This window comes from Herpailurus yagouaroundi, unplaced genomic scaffold (assembly GCF_014898765.1).
Source record: "Herpailurus yagouaroundi ecotype Mexico unplaced genomic scaffold, PumYag 195, whole genome shotgun sequence".
Taxonomy (NCBI): Eukaryota; Metazoa; Chordata; class Mammalia; order Carnivora; family Felidae; genus Herpailurus; species Herpailurus yagouaroundi.
The window spans coordinates 10357614-10372123 of NW_024412426.1; the positions used below are offsets into that span (position 1 = coordinate 10357614).

General features: G+C 36.3%; 1 protein-coding gene across 7 annotated transcripts in view; it reads left to right on the forward strand.

The window, feature by feature from the left end:
* Positions 1-14510, forward strand: part of SMG7 (SMG7 nonsense mediated mRNA decay factor) — a 92673-nt gene that overhangs the window by 24115 nt on the left and 54048 nt on the right. For 5 of the 7 annotated variants that reach the window (XM_040446554.1, XM_040446556.1, XM_040446559.1 and 2 more), the window contains exon 2: positions 13515-13651. The exons of the other annotated variants lie outside the window; for them this stretch is intronic. In XM_040446554.1, the coding sequence (XP_040302488.1) occupies positions 13548-13651 (104 nt within the window). In that variant the 5' untranslated portion in view covers positions 13515-13547. The remainder of the gene's footprint in view (positions 1-13514; positions 13652-14510) is intronic. 7 annotated transcript variants of the gene reach the window in all.

The window sequence follows — 14510 nt, forward strand, 5'->3', positions numbered from 1 at the left end:
CCAGTTTACATTCCCACCAACAGTGCATGAGAGTTCCTTTTTCTCCACATCCTCATCAATACTTACTGTTTCTTGTGTTTTTGATTTTAGCCATTCTGACCGTGTGAGGTGATATCTCGTGCTTTTGATTTGCATTTCCCTGATGATTAGGTGTTTCATTCTTAATGACTTTGCCACTCTATATAGGTGGAAGCAGAAAAAAGAAGCAAGAAATGACAAGGGGTTGTTCTAATGCAGTAGTTCTCAAAGTGTCGTCCTCAGACCAACAGCATCAGCATCACCAGGGAACTTGTTAGAAATACAAATTCTGTGTCCCATCTCAGACCAGCTGAATCAGAAACTGTGGGGCGTAAGTTTAGGTATTATTTTCAAAAGCATTCAGAGATTTTGATGTAGGCTGAAGTTTGAAAAAAATGCAGATACACTATAGTATTGAATACTATTCAAGTAAGTATGAGGACTTAGAAAAAGCTCTTAATTGGGGCGCTTACTGTTAACTCGTGAGAAAGTTTGTAATATTAAATTGCCACCAATACTGTTCACGCTATTTAGTCATTTTTATGAATATAGAATGTGCATTTTATGTAATGTGTAGATAATGTATTTTAATCAGATTATGATCATAGGGTGTATACTGTTTTAAATCACATTACTGGAGGTAATCGAAATAAAATGCACTCATTTTAAGTGTACAGTTAATGAAGTTTTATGAGCATATATCCTCTAACCACTGCTCTAATCAAGATATAGAACATTTCCAAATCCCCCCAAAATTCTCTCAGACTCCTTTGCAGTCTGTCCTTACCCTTTTTGTCCCTCTGTGCCTCAGGCAATCCTTGTTCTGATTTGTATCACTATAAATTAATTTTGCTTGTTCTAGGACTTCATAAATGGAATAATACAGTATGTACTATTTGTGTCTGAAATCTTTTGCTTGACATAATATTTTTTAAATCAGTCCACTTTGTTGCATGCATCACTAGTTGTGTTCTGGTTGCTGCTGAGTAATATTCCATTGTGTGGTTATACTACAGTTTTTTATCCCTTCACCTTTTGATGAACCTTTGGGTTTTTGGGTTTTTTTGCTACTGTGACTAAAGCTTCTAGAAACATTTTGTGAAAGTCTTTTTGTGGACATTTTTCATTTCTTTTGGTAAATACTTAGAAGTGGAATCATTGTGTCATATAGTAAGGACACATGTAACTTTACAAGAAATTACCAAACTTTTTCCCAATGCAGTTAACGTTTTATACGTCCACTAGCACTGTAGACGAGTTCGAGTTCTTCCACATCCTCAACTACAACACTTGGTTTTGGTAGTCCTTTGGTTTTTATCATTCCACTGAGTACGAATTGGTACTTTATTGTAGATATGCATTTCCCAGATGACTGAAGATGTTGAGCTGCTTTTCCTGTGCTTACGGGCCATTTATGTATCTCCTTGTATAGCGTCTAGATCATTAGCCCATGTAAAAAATTGGATTGCTTTATTATTGAGTTCTCCTTATATTTCTTGAATGTAAATCCTTTGTACACACATACAGACACACACACACACACACACACACACTCACACACTCACACACTCACACACCCGAGTCTGGCTTGCCTTTTCACTTAATGATTTTGAGGAACAGAAATTTTAAATTTTAATGAATTTAATTTATCAGTTTACTTTTTGTTTATTGAATCTTGCCTTTATTGAACTCTTTTTTTGCTCTGGGGCAGTGAAGATTTTCTCCTAGAGATTTATAGACTTAGGTCTATGATTTTGAGTTATTTTTGTGTATCTTGTGATGTATTTTTTAAGGTTAATTTTTTCCAGTTTTTAAATTTTTACCCAGTTATTCCAGCACTATCATTGAAAACATCATTTTTCCCCCATTTCATTGCCTTGACACTTTTGTTAAAAATCGTTTGGCTATCCACACAGATACATTCATATGCATGTACCTACATACATGAGTACATGAGTTTGTTTCTGTACTCTGTTCCATTGATTTATATATCTCTTCTTATACCATTACTATACTGTTTATATTATCACAGCTCTAAAGTAAATTTTGAAATTGGGTGGTGTAAGTTCTCCCAACTTTATTCTTTTTGAATACATTGTTTGGGTTATTCTAGATTCTTCATTTCCAGATAAATTTTAAAGCCAGTCTGTCAGTTTCTACCAAAACGGCCTGCTAGGGTTTTGACTGGAATTGTTTGTAACTGTAGATAAGTTTGGGGAGAATTATATTGATCTTTTTAAAGTTAGCTTTTACTTGTTTTCTGTTTTTGTTTTTACTTTTCATTATTTTCTTCTACTTAATTTTGGTTTAATATACTCTTTTACAGTTTAAGATAGACCTTAGATTAATGCTTTTAGACCTTTTTTTTATTTTAATGTAAGCATCTAAAGCCATAAAAAGCTTTCTGAGCACTGCCTTCATTCCATCCTATACATCATGTGTTTCCATTTTCGTTCAGTTTTAAATATTTTCCAATTTCCTTTGTGATTTCTTCTTTGCCCCATGATTATTAAGAAACGTAATATTGGGGTGCCTGGGTGGCTCAGTTGGTTGAGCGTCCAACTTCGGCTCAGGTCATGATCTCACGGTTCATGAGTTCGAGCCCCTCATAGGGCTCTGTGCTGACAGCTCGGAGTCTGGAGCCTGCTTCTAGTTCTGTGTGTGTCTCTCTCTCTGTTCTCCCCCCACTCGTACTCTGTCTCTGTGTCTCTCAAAAGTAAATAAACATTAAAAATTTTTTTTAAAATGTATTATTTCATTTCCAAACTTGAGGATTTTTCCAGCTCTCTTTCTATATTGACTTATAGTTATGTGATTCTAATTTTTGAAGACTTATTTTGTGGTTCGCATATGGTCTATCTTGGTGAATGTTCCATGTGCACTTGAAAGAACATGTATTCTTCTGTTGGGTAGAATGTTTCATAAATGCCAATTAGATCTGTTTAGTTGATAGTATTGGTTTAATTTTACTAGTTTTCTGCCTATTTGTTCTATCAGTTACTGAGAGAAGTTTTGAAAGCTCCAAATAATTGTAGATTTATCTATTTTTCTTTATTTCTGTTTCTTTTTTTAAATTTTTTTTTCAACGTTTATTTATTTTTGGGACAGAGAGAGACAGAGCATGAACGGGGGAGGGGCAGAGAGAGAGGGAGACACAGAATCGGAAACAGGCTCCAGGCTCCGAGCCATCAGCCCAGAGCCTGACGCGGGGCTCGAACTCACGGACCGCGAGATCGTGACCTGGCTGAAGTCGGACGCTTAACCGACTGCGCCACCCAGGCGCCCCTCTTTATTTCTGTTTCTATTTTATCTCTTTTGTTGGTTTATTAGGTATCCTCCCCCTTTTGTGTTGCATTGGGATTTACGTTATGCTTTTTTATATTGTACTACTTTATATTTAATGTAAAATTTTAAGCAGTATAATTTCATTTTCCTTTCCTTTTGTTTATACTGTTAATGTCAAACACTTTCTGTGTTTTATTTTGTTGTGAAGTTTACTATTTTAGTAATCTCTACACCCGATGTGGGACTCAAACTCATGACCCCAAGATCAAGAGTTGCATGTTCTGAACCAGTTAAGTGCCATCCCCCTCCTTTTTTTCCCCCTTTATTTGTTTTAAACCCTAGACCACATGTTATTTTTGTTTAAAGGTTAGTCAACCTTTAAGGAAATTTAAAAACAAGGAGAAAAAATTTATTTTGTATTTACTTAAATTTTTTTCTTTTCTGGCATTCCTCATCTCTTTGTGTAGTTCCAGGTTTCTGTGTATTACCTTTGTCTTTTTTTTCCAGCTTCAAGAACTTCCTTTTTAATATTCCTTACAGAATTGATTTGCTGACATCAAGTTTCCTCGGCTTTTGTGTTTGTGAAAATGACATCATTTCACCTTCAGTTTCAAAGGATATTTGTGCTTGATAGATAGTTACAGGTTTGACAGGCCTTCTCCACCCCCCCTCCCCAATATTTTGAAGATGTTATTCTATTATCTTCTGGCTTAAATTTTCTTCTGATAAGAATTTGGACATTATCTTATCCTTATTCCTCCTTAAATGATGTATTTTTTTCTCTGCCTGCTCTGAAAATTTTCTCTTTATCATGGAATTTCAGCCATTTGATTACAGTGCTTTTGTATGGTCTTTTGTGTTTAAATGCTTAAGGTTTGTTGAGCTTCTTAGATCTGTGGGTTTATAACTTCAATCAAATTTGAAAAATATTCTGTCATTTCTTCAAATATTTTTTATATAATTTATATGAGCCGGATTTGATATAAACTCTTAATTTCTTGGGGTCTGTTGTCCAGTGAACTGATTTTGTTAATATATTATCAAGTTGAAGGGGCTCCTGGGTGGCTCAGTCGGTTGGGCGGCCGACTTCGGCTCAGGTCATGATCTCGCGGTCCGTGAGTTCAAGCCCCGCGTCGGGCTCTGTGCTGACAGCTCAGAGCCCGGAGGCTGTTTCAGATTCTGTGTCTCCCTCTCTCTCTCTGACCCTCCCCCGTTCATGCTCTCTCTCTGTCTCAAAAATAAATAAACATTAAAAAAATATATATATATATATTATCAAGTTGTAAATGTTACTGTACATTTAGCAACTTGTTTAGCAAAGAACTTAAAAACTAGATTTTGAGTAATGTAGGAATAATAGAGAGGCCAGGACATATCCTTGATTTTTATATTTTAGAGGAGCAGGATAGGAGAGTATAATAAAATTTGTTTGATCTTACTTTATGTTTGATATTATCTAAATTGTATGCACCGAAGATTTGTCCATGAAGTTGTCCCCTCCCCTTCTTTTTCAATCATATATTCAGAAACTTGTTCTATGAGTAACTTTGGCCCTAAGCATAAGGAATATTGTTAGCAGTGATGACTTAGGCTCACTCCCAGGAACATTTTCCGGTTGCCACTGAAGTCTGTGTGCATTCATTTCTCGTGTATAATTCATGCAAGAAAATATAGTAAACTTGTTTATCTGGAAGTTGTCTTACTAATCAGAATTCTCTACAAATTGAGGTTTTTAGTTTTCTATGATGAAAAAGAGAGAGTGGACAGAACATCTAGAGAGACCTCCTGGAATAGAAACTATACTAGAGGATAAAACCGGGAACATTTCCTGGATAAGTCTTTTAGGTTTAAGGGAAAAAAGATATGGATGGGAATTATGTTGTTAAAAAGGGAAACTCAGAATAAATCATAAACAATAAAATATTCACAATTTAGCTTTGAATTTATGAGTTGTTGAAAATTGAAATCTGTCATGAATCATGGAATAACGAATAGAAGAAGTTTAGACTCTGGAATTCTGATATACCTGGATTTGAATCCTAGTCATAGCACATACTTATCTTTGTGATCTTGGGCAAGTTTCCTAACTCTGAGCCTTATTTATACATTGGAAAAATAGTAGTTATTTTAGGTTGCTATGAAAAAGTGGGAATGGTTTATGTGATTTACTTGCCATTTTGTAGGTCCTCAATAATTATTAGTTGACTTTCCTTCTTTATATATTCACTTTATGTTTTATTCTTTTTTTATTCAAGGACTTTTTTTTTTCCCTTTTAAACATGTGCAGTATTTATACAGACCCCTTGACATTTATGAAACTGTTTTCATCCTTTTATTTTCTCCCTTGAGTCCTTCCCATGTTGTTCATCCCATTCTGTCCCATTAAAAGCCGGTTATGTATCCCATCTTCAGAACTCTTTTGACCCTCATGTCTCCCTCCAGTTCTGCCTGTATTCCCTTTATAAAGATGTCTAAACTCAGTTTTAGTCTCAGTTCCTTTCCTATTTTCTATTGAAGTCAAACCGTAGGCTTATGCCTCTACTTCTCCACCAAAATCATTCTTAAGACCCTCAGTGGCTTCCACATTGCTAAGTCCAATAGTCAGCTCTCAGGCCTCGTTGTACTTGATGCATCAGCAACACTTATTGATTCTGTGCCCCTTCTTGAAGCTCTTTCTTCATTTGGCTTGTAGGACACCATGTTCAACAAATTTTCCTCCTGGGGCACCTGGCTGACTCAGTAGAGCATGCACCTCTTGATGTTAGGGTTGTAAGTTTGAGCTCCACATGGGGTATAGGGATTACTTAGAAATAAAATCTTAAACAGATTTTCCTCCTAACTCTCTGGCTATTAGTTCTCAGTCTATTTACTGCTCTGTTCCCTTCTCATACAATATCATACCTTGGAGATATTGTAGGTTCAGTTCCAGACCACCACAGTAGATTGAATATTGCAGTAAAGTAAGTCAAATGAATTTTTTTGGTTTTCCAGGCATATAAAAGCTATATATACACTATACTATAGTTTATTAAGTGTACAATAGCATTTTGTCTAAAAAACCAATGTACACACTTTAGTTGAAAAATATTTTATTGCTAAAAAATGCTAACCATGGGGCGCCTGGGTGGCGCAGTCGGTTAAGCGTCCGACTTCAGCCAGGTCACGATCTCGCGGTCCGTGAGTTCGAGCCCCACGTCAGGCTCTGGGCTGATGGCTTGGAGCCTGGAGCCTGTTTCCGATTCTGTGTCTCCCTCTCTCTCTGCCCCTCCCTCGTTCATGCTCTCTCTCTGTCCCAAAAATAAATAAAAAAAAAAGTTAAAAAAAAAAATGCTAACCATCATCTGAACTTCAAGTGAGTTGTAATTTTTTTGCTGGTAGAATATCTTGTAGAGTATCTTGCCTTGATATTGGCGGCTGCTGGCTGACACGGTGGTGGTTGCTGAAGGTTGGGGTTGGCAGTTTTTTAAAATAAGACAATGAAATTTGCCACGTTGATTAACCCTTCCTTTCACAAATGATTTCTCTGTATCATGTGATGCTGTTTGATGGCATTTTACCCACAGTAGAACTTTCAAAATCGGAGTCTGTCCTTTCAAACCTTGCTGCTGCTTTAGCAACTATGTTTGTGTAATATTCTAAATCCCTTGTTGTCATTTCAACAGTTTTCCCAGCATCTTCACCAGGAGTAGATTCCATCTCAGAAAATCACTTTCTTCACTCATCCGTAAGAATCAGCTCCTCATCCATTCAAGTTTTGTCATGAGATTTGCAGCAATTCAGTCCCATTTTCAGGCTCCACTTTTAAATCTTGTGTTCTAGCTCTTTCCACCACATCTGCAGTTATTTATTCAACTAAAGTCTTGAACCCCTCAAAGTCATCTATGAGGGTTGTAATCAGCGTCTTCCAGACTCCTTTTAACGTTGATATTTTGACCTCCTCATGTGACTCTTGAATGCTCTTAATGGCATCTAGGATGGGGAATCTTTTCCAAAACGTTTTCAGTTGACTTTGCCCAGATCGTCAGAGGAGTCCATAAATGGTAGCTATAGTTTTATGAAATACATTTTTCAAGTAAAAAGTCTTAAATCCAAATTACTTTTTGATCCATGGGCTACAGAACAGATGTTGTGTTAGTAGGCATGAAAGTAACATTAATCTTGTTGTCCATCTCCACCAGAGTTCTTCAGTGACCAGGTGTGTTGCCAGTGAGCAGTAATATTTTGAAAGGAATCTTTCTTTCTGACTGGCTTCTTTCTTTCTGAGCAATAGGTCTCAACAGTGGGTTTAAAATATTCAGTAGGGATGCCAGGGTGGCTCAGTCGGTTAAATGTCTGACCCTTACTTTTGGCTTACGTCATGATCTCATGGTTCGTGAGACCAAGCCCCGTGTTGGGCACTGTGCTGACATTGTGGAGCCCCCTTGAAATATTCATTCATTAATTCATTCATTCATTCTCTCAAAAAAAATGAATAAACTTAATTCAACATTCAGTAAATCATGTTATAAACAGATATGCTGTCATCCAGGCTTTGTTGTTCCATTTATAGAGCACACAGGCAGAGTAGATTTGGCATAGTTCTTAAGGGCCCTAGGATTTTTGGAATGGTCAATGAGCATTGGTTTCAACTTCAAGGCACCAGCTGCATTAGCCCCTAACAAGAGAGTCAGCCTGTCTTCTGAAGTTTTGAAACCTGGCATTGACTTCTCCTCTCTAGCTATGAAAGCCCTAGATGGCATCTTTTTCCAATATAAGACTCTTTTGTCTACATAGAAAGTCTTCCTTAGTGTAGTCATCTTCATGAATTATCTTAGCTAGATCTTCTGGATAACTTGCTGCAGCTTCTGTATCGGCACCTGCTGCTTCACCTTGCACTTTTATGTTATGGAGATGGCTTCTTTCCTTAAACCTCATGAACCAAACTCTGCTAAGTTTTCAACTTTGCTTCTGCAGCTTCCTCACCTCTCAGCCTGCACAGAATTGAAGAGAGTTAGGGCCTTGCTCTGGTTTAGGCTTTGGCCTAAGGGAAGGTTGTGGCTGCTTTGATCTATTTAGACCACTCAGACTTTCTCACATCAACAATAAGGCTCTTTTGCTTTATCATTTGTGTGTTACAAATGGAGTAGCACTTATAATTTCCTTCAAGAACTGTGTGTGTGTGTGTGTGTGTGTATGTGTGTATGTGTGTGTGTACAAGCTTTTGGCCTGTCTTGGCTTTCGGCATGCCATCCTCACTCAGCTTCATCATTTTTAGCTTTTGATTTAAAGTGAGAGATGTGCAACTCTTCCTTTTCATTTGAACACTTAGATGACATTGTAGGGTATTAATTGGCCTAGTTTCAGTATTGTGTCTCAGAGAATAGGAAAGCCAAAAGAGAGAGAGAGAGAAATGGGGGAATGGCCAGTTGATGAAGCCGTCAGAACACAACATTTATCAAGTTCATTGTCTTATATGGGTATGGTTTGTGGTGCCCCAAAACAATTACAATAATAACATCTAAGATCACTAATCACAGATCATCATAACAAGTACAATAATATTGAAAAAGTTCTGAAATACTGTGAGAATTACCAAAGTGTGACACAGAGACACAAAGGGAGCAAATGCTGTTGGAAAAATGGTGTCAGTAGACTTGGTTGATGCTGGGTTGTCACAAACCTTCTATTTGTAAAAAACACAGTACCTGTGAAGTACAGTAAAGCAAAACACAATAAAATGGAAGTATGCCTATATGCTGGTGACTCCCAAATGAATATCTGTAGTCCATACCTTTTCTTTAAACCCCAGACTCTACCTACCTACCAGTTCATTGTCTTGGATGTATAATCATCATCTCAGAGTTACCATTGTTATCAAAAACAATAGCAAGGGCTTATCTATATAATACCATGTGGGAGGCACTGTTGTCCCCAAATGGACTCTTCTTTCCTCCTATACCTACTTGTATCATCTTCCTCTTGTTAGCAAATGGCAGATCCATAATTCAAGCTACTTAGGCTGAAAACCATGAATTATTTCTTTTAATTCTTTCTCTTGTGTTTTTCATTCAGCAAATGCTGTTGCTGGTCAGAGTCTGATCACAACCATCTTCACTACTGCCAACTACTTCAAGTCAGTTAAGTCTCAATATAGCAGCCAGGTGGAACCTGTTAAAATCTAGATTAGATCATTTCACCTCTTTGCTCAAAATCTCCAAAGGTTTCCCATGTCTCAGACCATCTAGATGAAGTTGGATGACTCAGTCAGCTGTGGCTCAGCCTGACCTGAATGGTCCAAGACAACCTCACTCATATGTCTGGACCCTCAACTAAGATGGCTGTGATAGGTAGGAAAACTGGGTTTCTTTTTTCCAAGTGGTCTGTCATCCTTAACTTCATAACATAGTGGTGGTGTTAGCAAAAGGGCAGGCTCAAACACACAGGTGTTTATCAAGCCTGTTTGTATCATATTTGGTAAAATACAATGGGCCAAAGTAAGTCACATGGCCAGTCCAGGATCAGTGTGTGAAGGGAATTAATAAGGTGCAGTTGCCAAGTGGTGTGTGATTCATTGGGAGCCATTAATATTAACATAACAATCATCCATAGGCGCTCTGTGGCCTGTTAATTTATTAAATTATTATTTGTTAAATTATTTGATTTTAATATACCACCCCTTTCTTCAGTCAGATAGGAAAATAATAAAGAAGGAACCTGACTAGGTGAAGCTGATGTCTGGAGATATGAAGTAAATAATGGCTTTTTGGTAGAAAAATCAGATTTGATTTTTGTATATCTTATATTTTTAATTTCAGAGACCACCAAGAAGTAGAGAATACTATATGTACTATAATCATTTATAGATTCTTTAAAAAAAAAAAAAAAAGGTTAGAGTGTGAGAGAGCCAAAGCATAAGAGACTCTTAAAAACTGAGAACAAACTGAGGGCTGATGGGGGATGGGAGGGAGGGGAGGGTGGGTGATGGGTATTGAGGAGGGCACCTTTTGGGATGAGCACTGGGTGCTGTATGGAAACCAATTTGACAATAAATTTCATATATTGAAAAATAAATAAAAATAAAAAACATAAAAAGTGAAAAAAATTATTTATAGATTCTTTTATTTAATTAAATCAGACCGTATCTTTTTGCTAGCTATTTGAGTTAATTAACTTGTCCGTTGTCATTTCACATATTATTTCCCTACTCCACATTGGGAAGTAGTACTTTATTTTTGTTTAACCTTAATTTATATGGTGTTTTACATTATATAAAGGCTGTTTGCTCTTTTTTTCAAATCTAGTTTTTGTTTCATGTCACCTATCAAAGGGTATAGTTACATACTTGTTTTCTTCAAATCACCTCTTTGTATTTTGTTATGTTGCCCCATGTCATTTTTTTCTCTTATTGCCATTTCCAGTAAATCTACTCTATTATTACATTGATACTTGTTTTAAGTCTAGTGTCTAATCATATTTTGGCTTTCATTGTTCTGCCTTTGTTTGGAATTCTCTTAACCTTCTCTTGCCATCAAAAGTATGTGCAAGCATTTACTTCATAATAACTTCAAAGATAGTCTTACCTGCTCATTTACATATTCAGGTGCTAATTTTATTAAAAATTGTTTTTTCCTTTTTTTTTTTTTTTTTTTACTTAAAAGGCATTTAGTTTTCATTTCTAATATATTATATAGTTTAATATTATCTTGTATCTTATTTCCAGAAGGTACAGAGTTGTTACATAGAATGCATTTTTTTTTTTTTATCCCTCCAAATGCATTGTCCAGTAGAGTTGAAAACCATTGTTTTGGCATACTTCATCTAATGTAAAAGTTGAGATGAGGGGAAATAGTCTTCCAGTTGTTAATGGCTTAATCTAAATTTAACTCATTTGGGTTGTTGGATTTATCCATGTTCTATTGAGGTTTTGGATTTTGTATTTCTGTAGAAATATTAGTGTATTGTATGTACTTTATAGATCCCAGTGTGTGGAAAACAATCTGAATTTCAGACAGCCAAGTAAATGACCATGAACTTCTCTAATTGACTATATAAAATGGTAGATTTTTCTGAACTTGGAAGTATGTTATTCCTGGTTATCAGATAAAAAATCTTTCAAACTCTTTTCCTGGGAGACTTTTGAGACTACTGTTAGTTTTGAGAAACTTTGAATTTTTAGAGTCTTGGCCTTTTTGAGAGACTATTTTAGCCCAAATTAACATAAATTTATTTGATACACTTTAGTTTGGCAGGCATTGTTAGGCACCGGATATACAGAGTTGCACAGAACAGTCTGTAGTTGAAGAAATACTTCGTCACAGTGCTACGAATGCTGAGAAAGAAGTGGGCATTAAGATGTACTGGGGGTGCATGGCCAAGCCAAAGCCCTCCTATAGAAGTTGCTGAGTCTTAAATGAGAGGAGTGGGGACAACTGGGTGGCTCAGTCGGTTAAGCATCCGACTTTGGCTCAGGTCATGATATTGTGGTTCACGAGTTCAAGCCTGTGTGGGGCTCTGTGCTGACAACTCAGACCCTAGAGCCTGCTTTGGAGTGTGTGTGTGTGTGTGTGTGTGTGTGTGTGTGTGTGTGTCCCTCCCCTGCTCGTTCTCTCTCTCTCTCTCTCTCTCTCTCTCTCTGAAAAATAAATAAAAACATTTTAAAAAATTAAAAAAAAATAAGGGGTTAACCAGACAAGGAGGGAAGAAGGAGGGCATTCCAGGTTGAGTGAAAGAGCACGAATAAAGATACTGAGGAGCACAATAGCTATGAACTAAAAGTAATTTTAGTTTTATTAGGTCATAAAGTATAAAATGGAGAGCTCTGGGACCTCACATGCTATGCTAAGGAGCTTGGGTTTTAGCATGGGGTATTTTCTCAGGGTTTTCCACTAAAGTACCACTGAAGTCATCAGAAATTAAATACATGCTTTGGAAGTAAGGAGACAAGGTCCACATAGACTTCCTGCATGTTTGAAATTTCTCTTAAGACTGGTGTTTTATTGTTAAAATATTATTAATAACTTTGCCTTCTATTCTAGAATTGATTAGTTTGTGAGTTCTTAGCTTCAAATTCCTAATTTATAGAATGAGAATAATGGCACTTCTATCTTAGGATTGTTGGGAGGGCTAATAATAACTATAATAATAATAATAATGACCATAATAGCTAATATTTTTTGAGGGCTTATGAAATAGCAGGCCTAACTGCTTTATTTCTATTATCTCATTTAATCCTCAAAATATCTCAGTAAGGTAGGTACATTTATTATCTCCTTACTTCTAACAAAACTGGGGCATAGAGAAGTGAATTTCCTAAGGTTACACAGCTAGTTGGTGGCAGAGCTTGCTTTGAACACAATTGTGAATACAAGACACCTGACTATTCCATTATACTCCCATTCTTTGAGATCATGCCTATGGAACATTGAGCACAGAATCTGCCACACAGTAATTGTAAATGTAAGCAATTATCAGTAGCCAGTAATATTTACTTAAATTGCTTTGTTCAAATCTTTGAGTTAAATTGATGTCCTTAAGGAATTTTGCTGTTTTTCCTGTGGCTTGACTTACTCCCAGCCTGCAGTTAAATGCAGACAATGTGACACACCCATGCTATTAACCACTACCCTTTGTTGCCTCCTCCTTCCTTGTGGGTCTGTCTCCACATTAAATTTTAAATCCATGGCAGGGACCATATCTGTTTTGTTCATCATTGTATACCCAGTTATTCACACTGTATCTAGTACATGAACATGACTAAATCTTTGTACAGTGAGTTAATAAAGATCCAAAAACCTGCCATTTTTAGCTGATCTTAGAATCTAAACGTTCATACCACCTGTAATTGTGGTTTAATTGCTTTACATGTTTTTCCTTTGGTAAGCAGTCTGGTTTGGACCAACCATCTGCTCTTGTGTTCTACAGGGCACTCTCACCTTGGAACTACAAAAACCCTGCTGGGTAACTGGTATTTGTTTGTCCTAATAGAGATCACTCAGGTTTCAGAGAGAGAGGGAGATTAAATAACATTTAGATCTAAAACTAAAATGTTAGAAATATACAAAACAATTTTAAAATGTGTATTCTAAGAAACTTAATATAGAAAGATAAAAGCTTTGGTATTTTTCATTTGCCTTTACATTAAATCATTTCAAATAAAGAGAAAATAATTTTTTTTCAAAGGAGTTCTCTGTTATTGTGGGTTAACTCATATTTTCCTCCTCTCCTCTGTCTAGAATGTCTTAAACCATTCTACCTTAAGAAATTGGATGTTCTTGCAGATAGTCATTGTGGGAGAAAACGTTTCATTTAAGTCCCAGATGAGGACCGGAAACTTGAAATCAGAGGAGCATCTGAAATCAAGTAATATTAGGTAGGATAAAAATTACAAGGGATTTCTTCATGTTTGTATTCCTTTTAGAGATGTATGTTAAAGTATGCATATTCTGTGAGCACTAATAGAAGAGTTAGAGACTTTGTGAAGCATTTGATATTGGCCAGGATGGGAGTGGGGAGTGCTAATTTTTTTTTTTTAACTTATGTGGCTTCACGAGACTTTGGCATATGTTTACTTTGTCATGAGCACTTATATCTTGTAGTTGAAGGAAATTTTTAAAACATTTACTAACGTAAATATAAGACATTTTTATGTTTATGTATGAGGTCTTTGAATATTTATGATAAGTGTAGGTACATGTGATCCGTTTTCTAGATTCTCCTTTAGTATGAAACTTCCTGTGTTTTTGAGTTACATGTATAGCAGTTCATTTGAGTGCAGGGATCATCAGCTCTTTTTAGTTCTCTGTGTCTGCAGTCCAGCCTCCCAATGTGTGTAGAAATAGGTAAATGATTGCATGCTAGGGAAGACCTCTCTAACCACATGGTGAATTAGAAACTGTCACTGCAGCTTGTAATGACAGTTATAGTGACAGAATGTGTGAAGATATCTGATCTCAGAGATGGGACTTTTAAATGAGAAGTGATAGTTGCCTCTAAAAGTTGATACCCTGACGGTGACACCTATAGCCAATCCATTCCAGAAGACCTGCTGGAACCAGACTAAGCTCTGCTACTTTCTGTTTATGTCACTTTCAGCAAGTTATTTAATCACTCTGTGTCCTTGTTTCCTCATTAGCAAAATGAGGATAATCTTACTACTTAACCTGATAGATTTGTTTTGTGAATTAAAGATTTAATAATATATGAAAGCATGTAAACAGGACCTAGCAAAT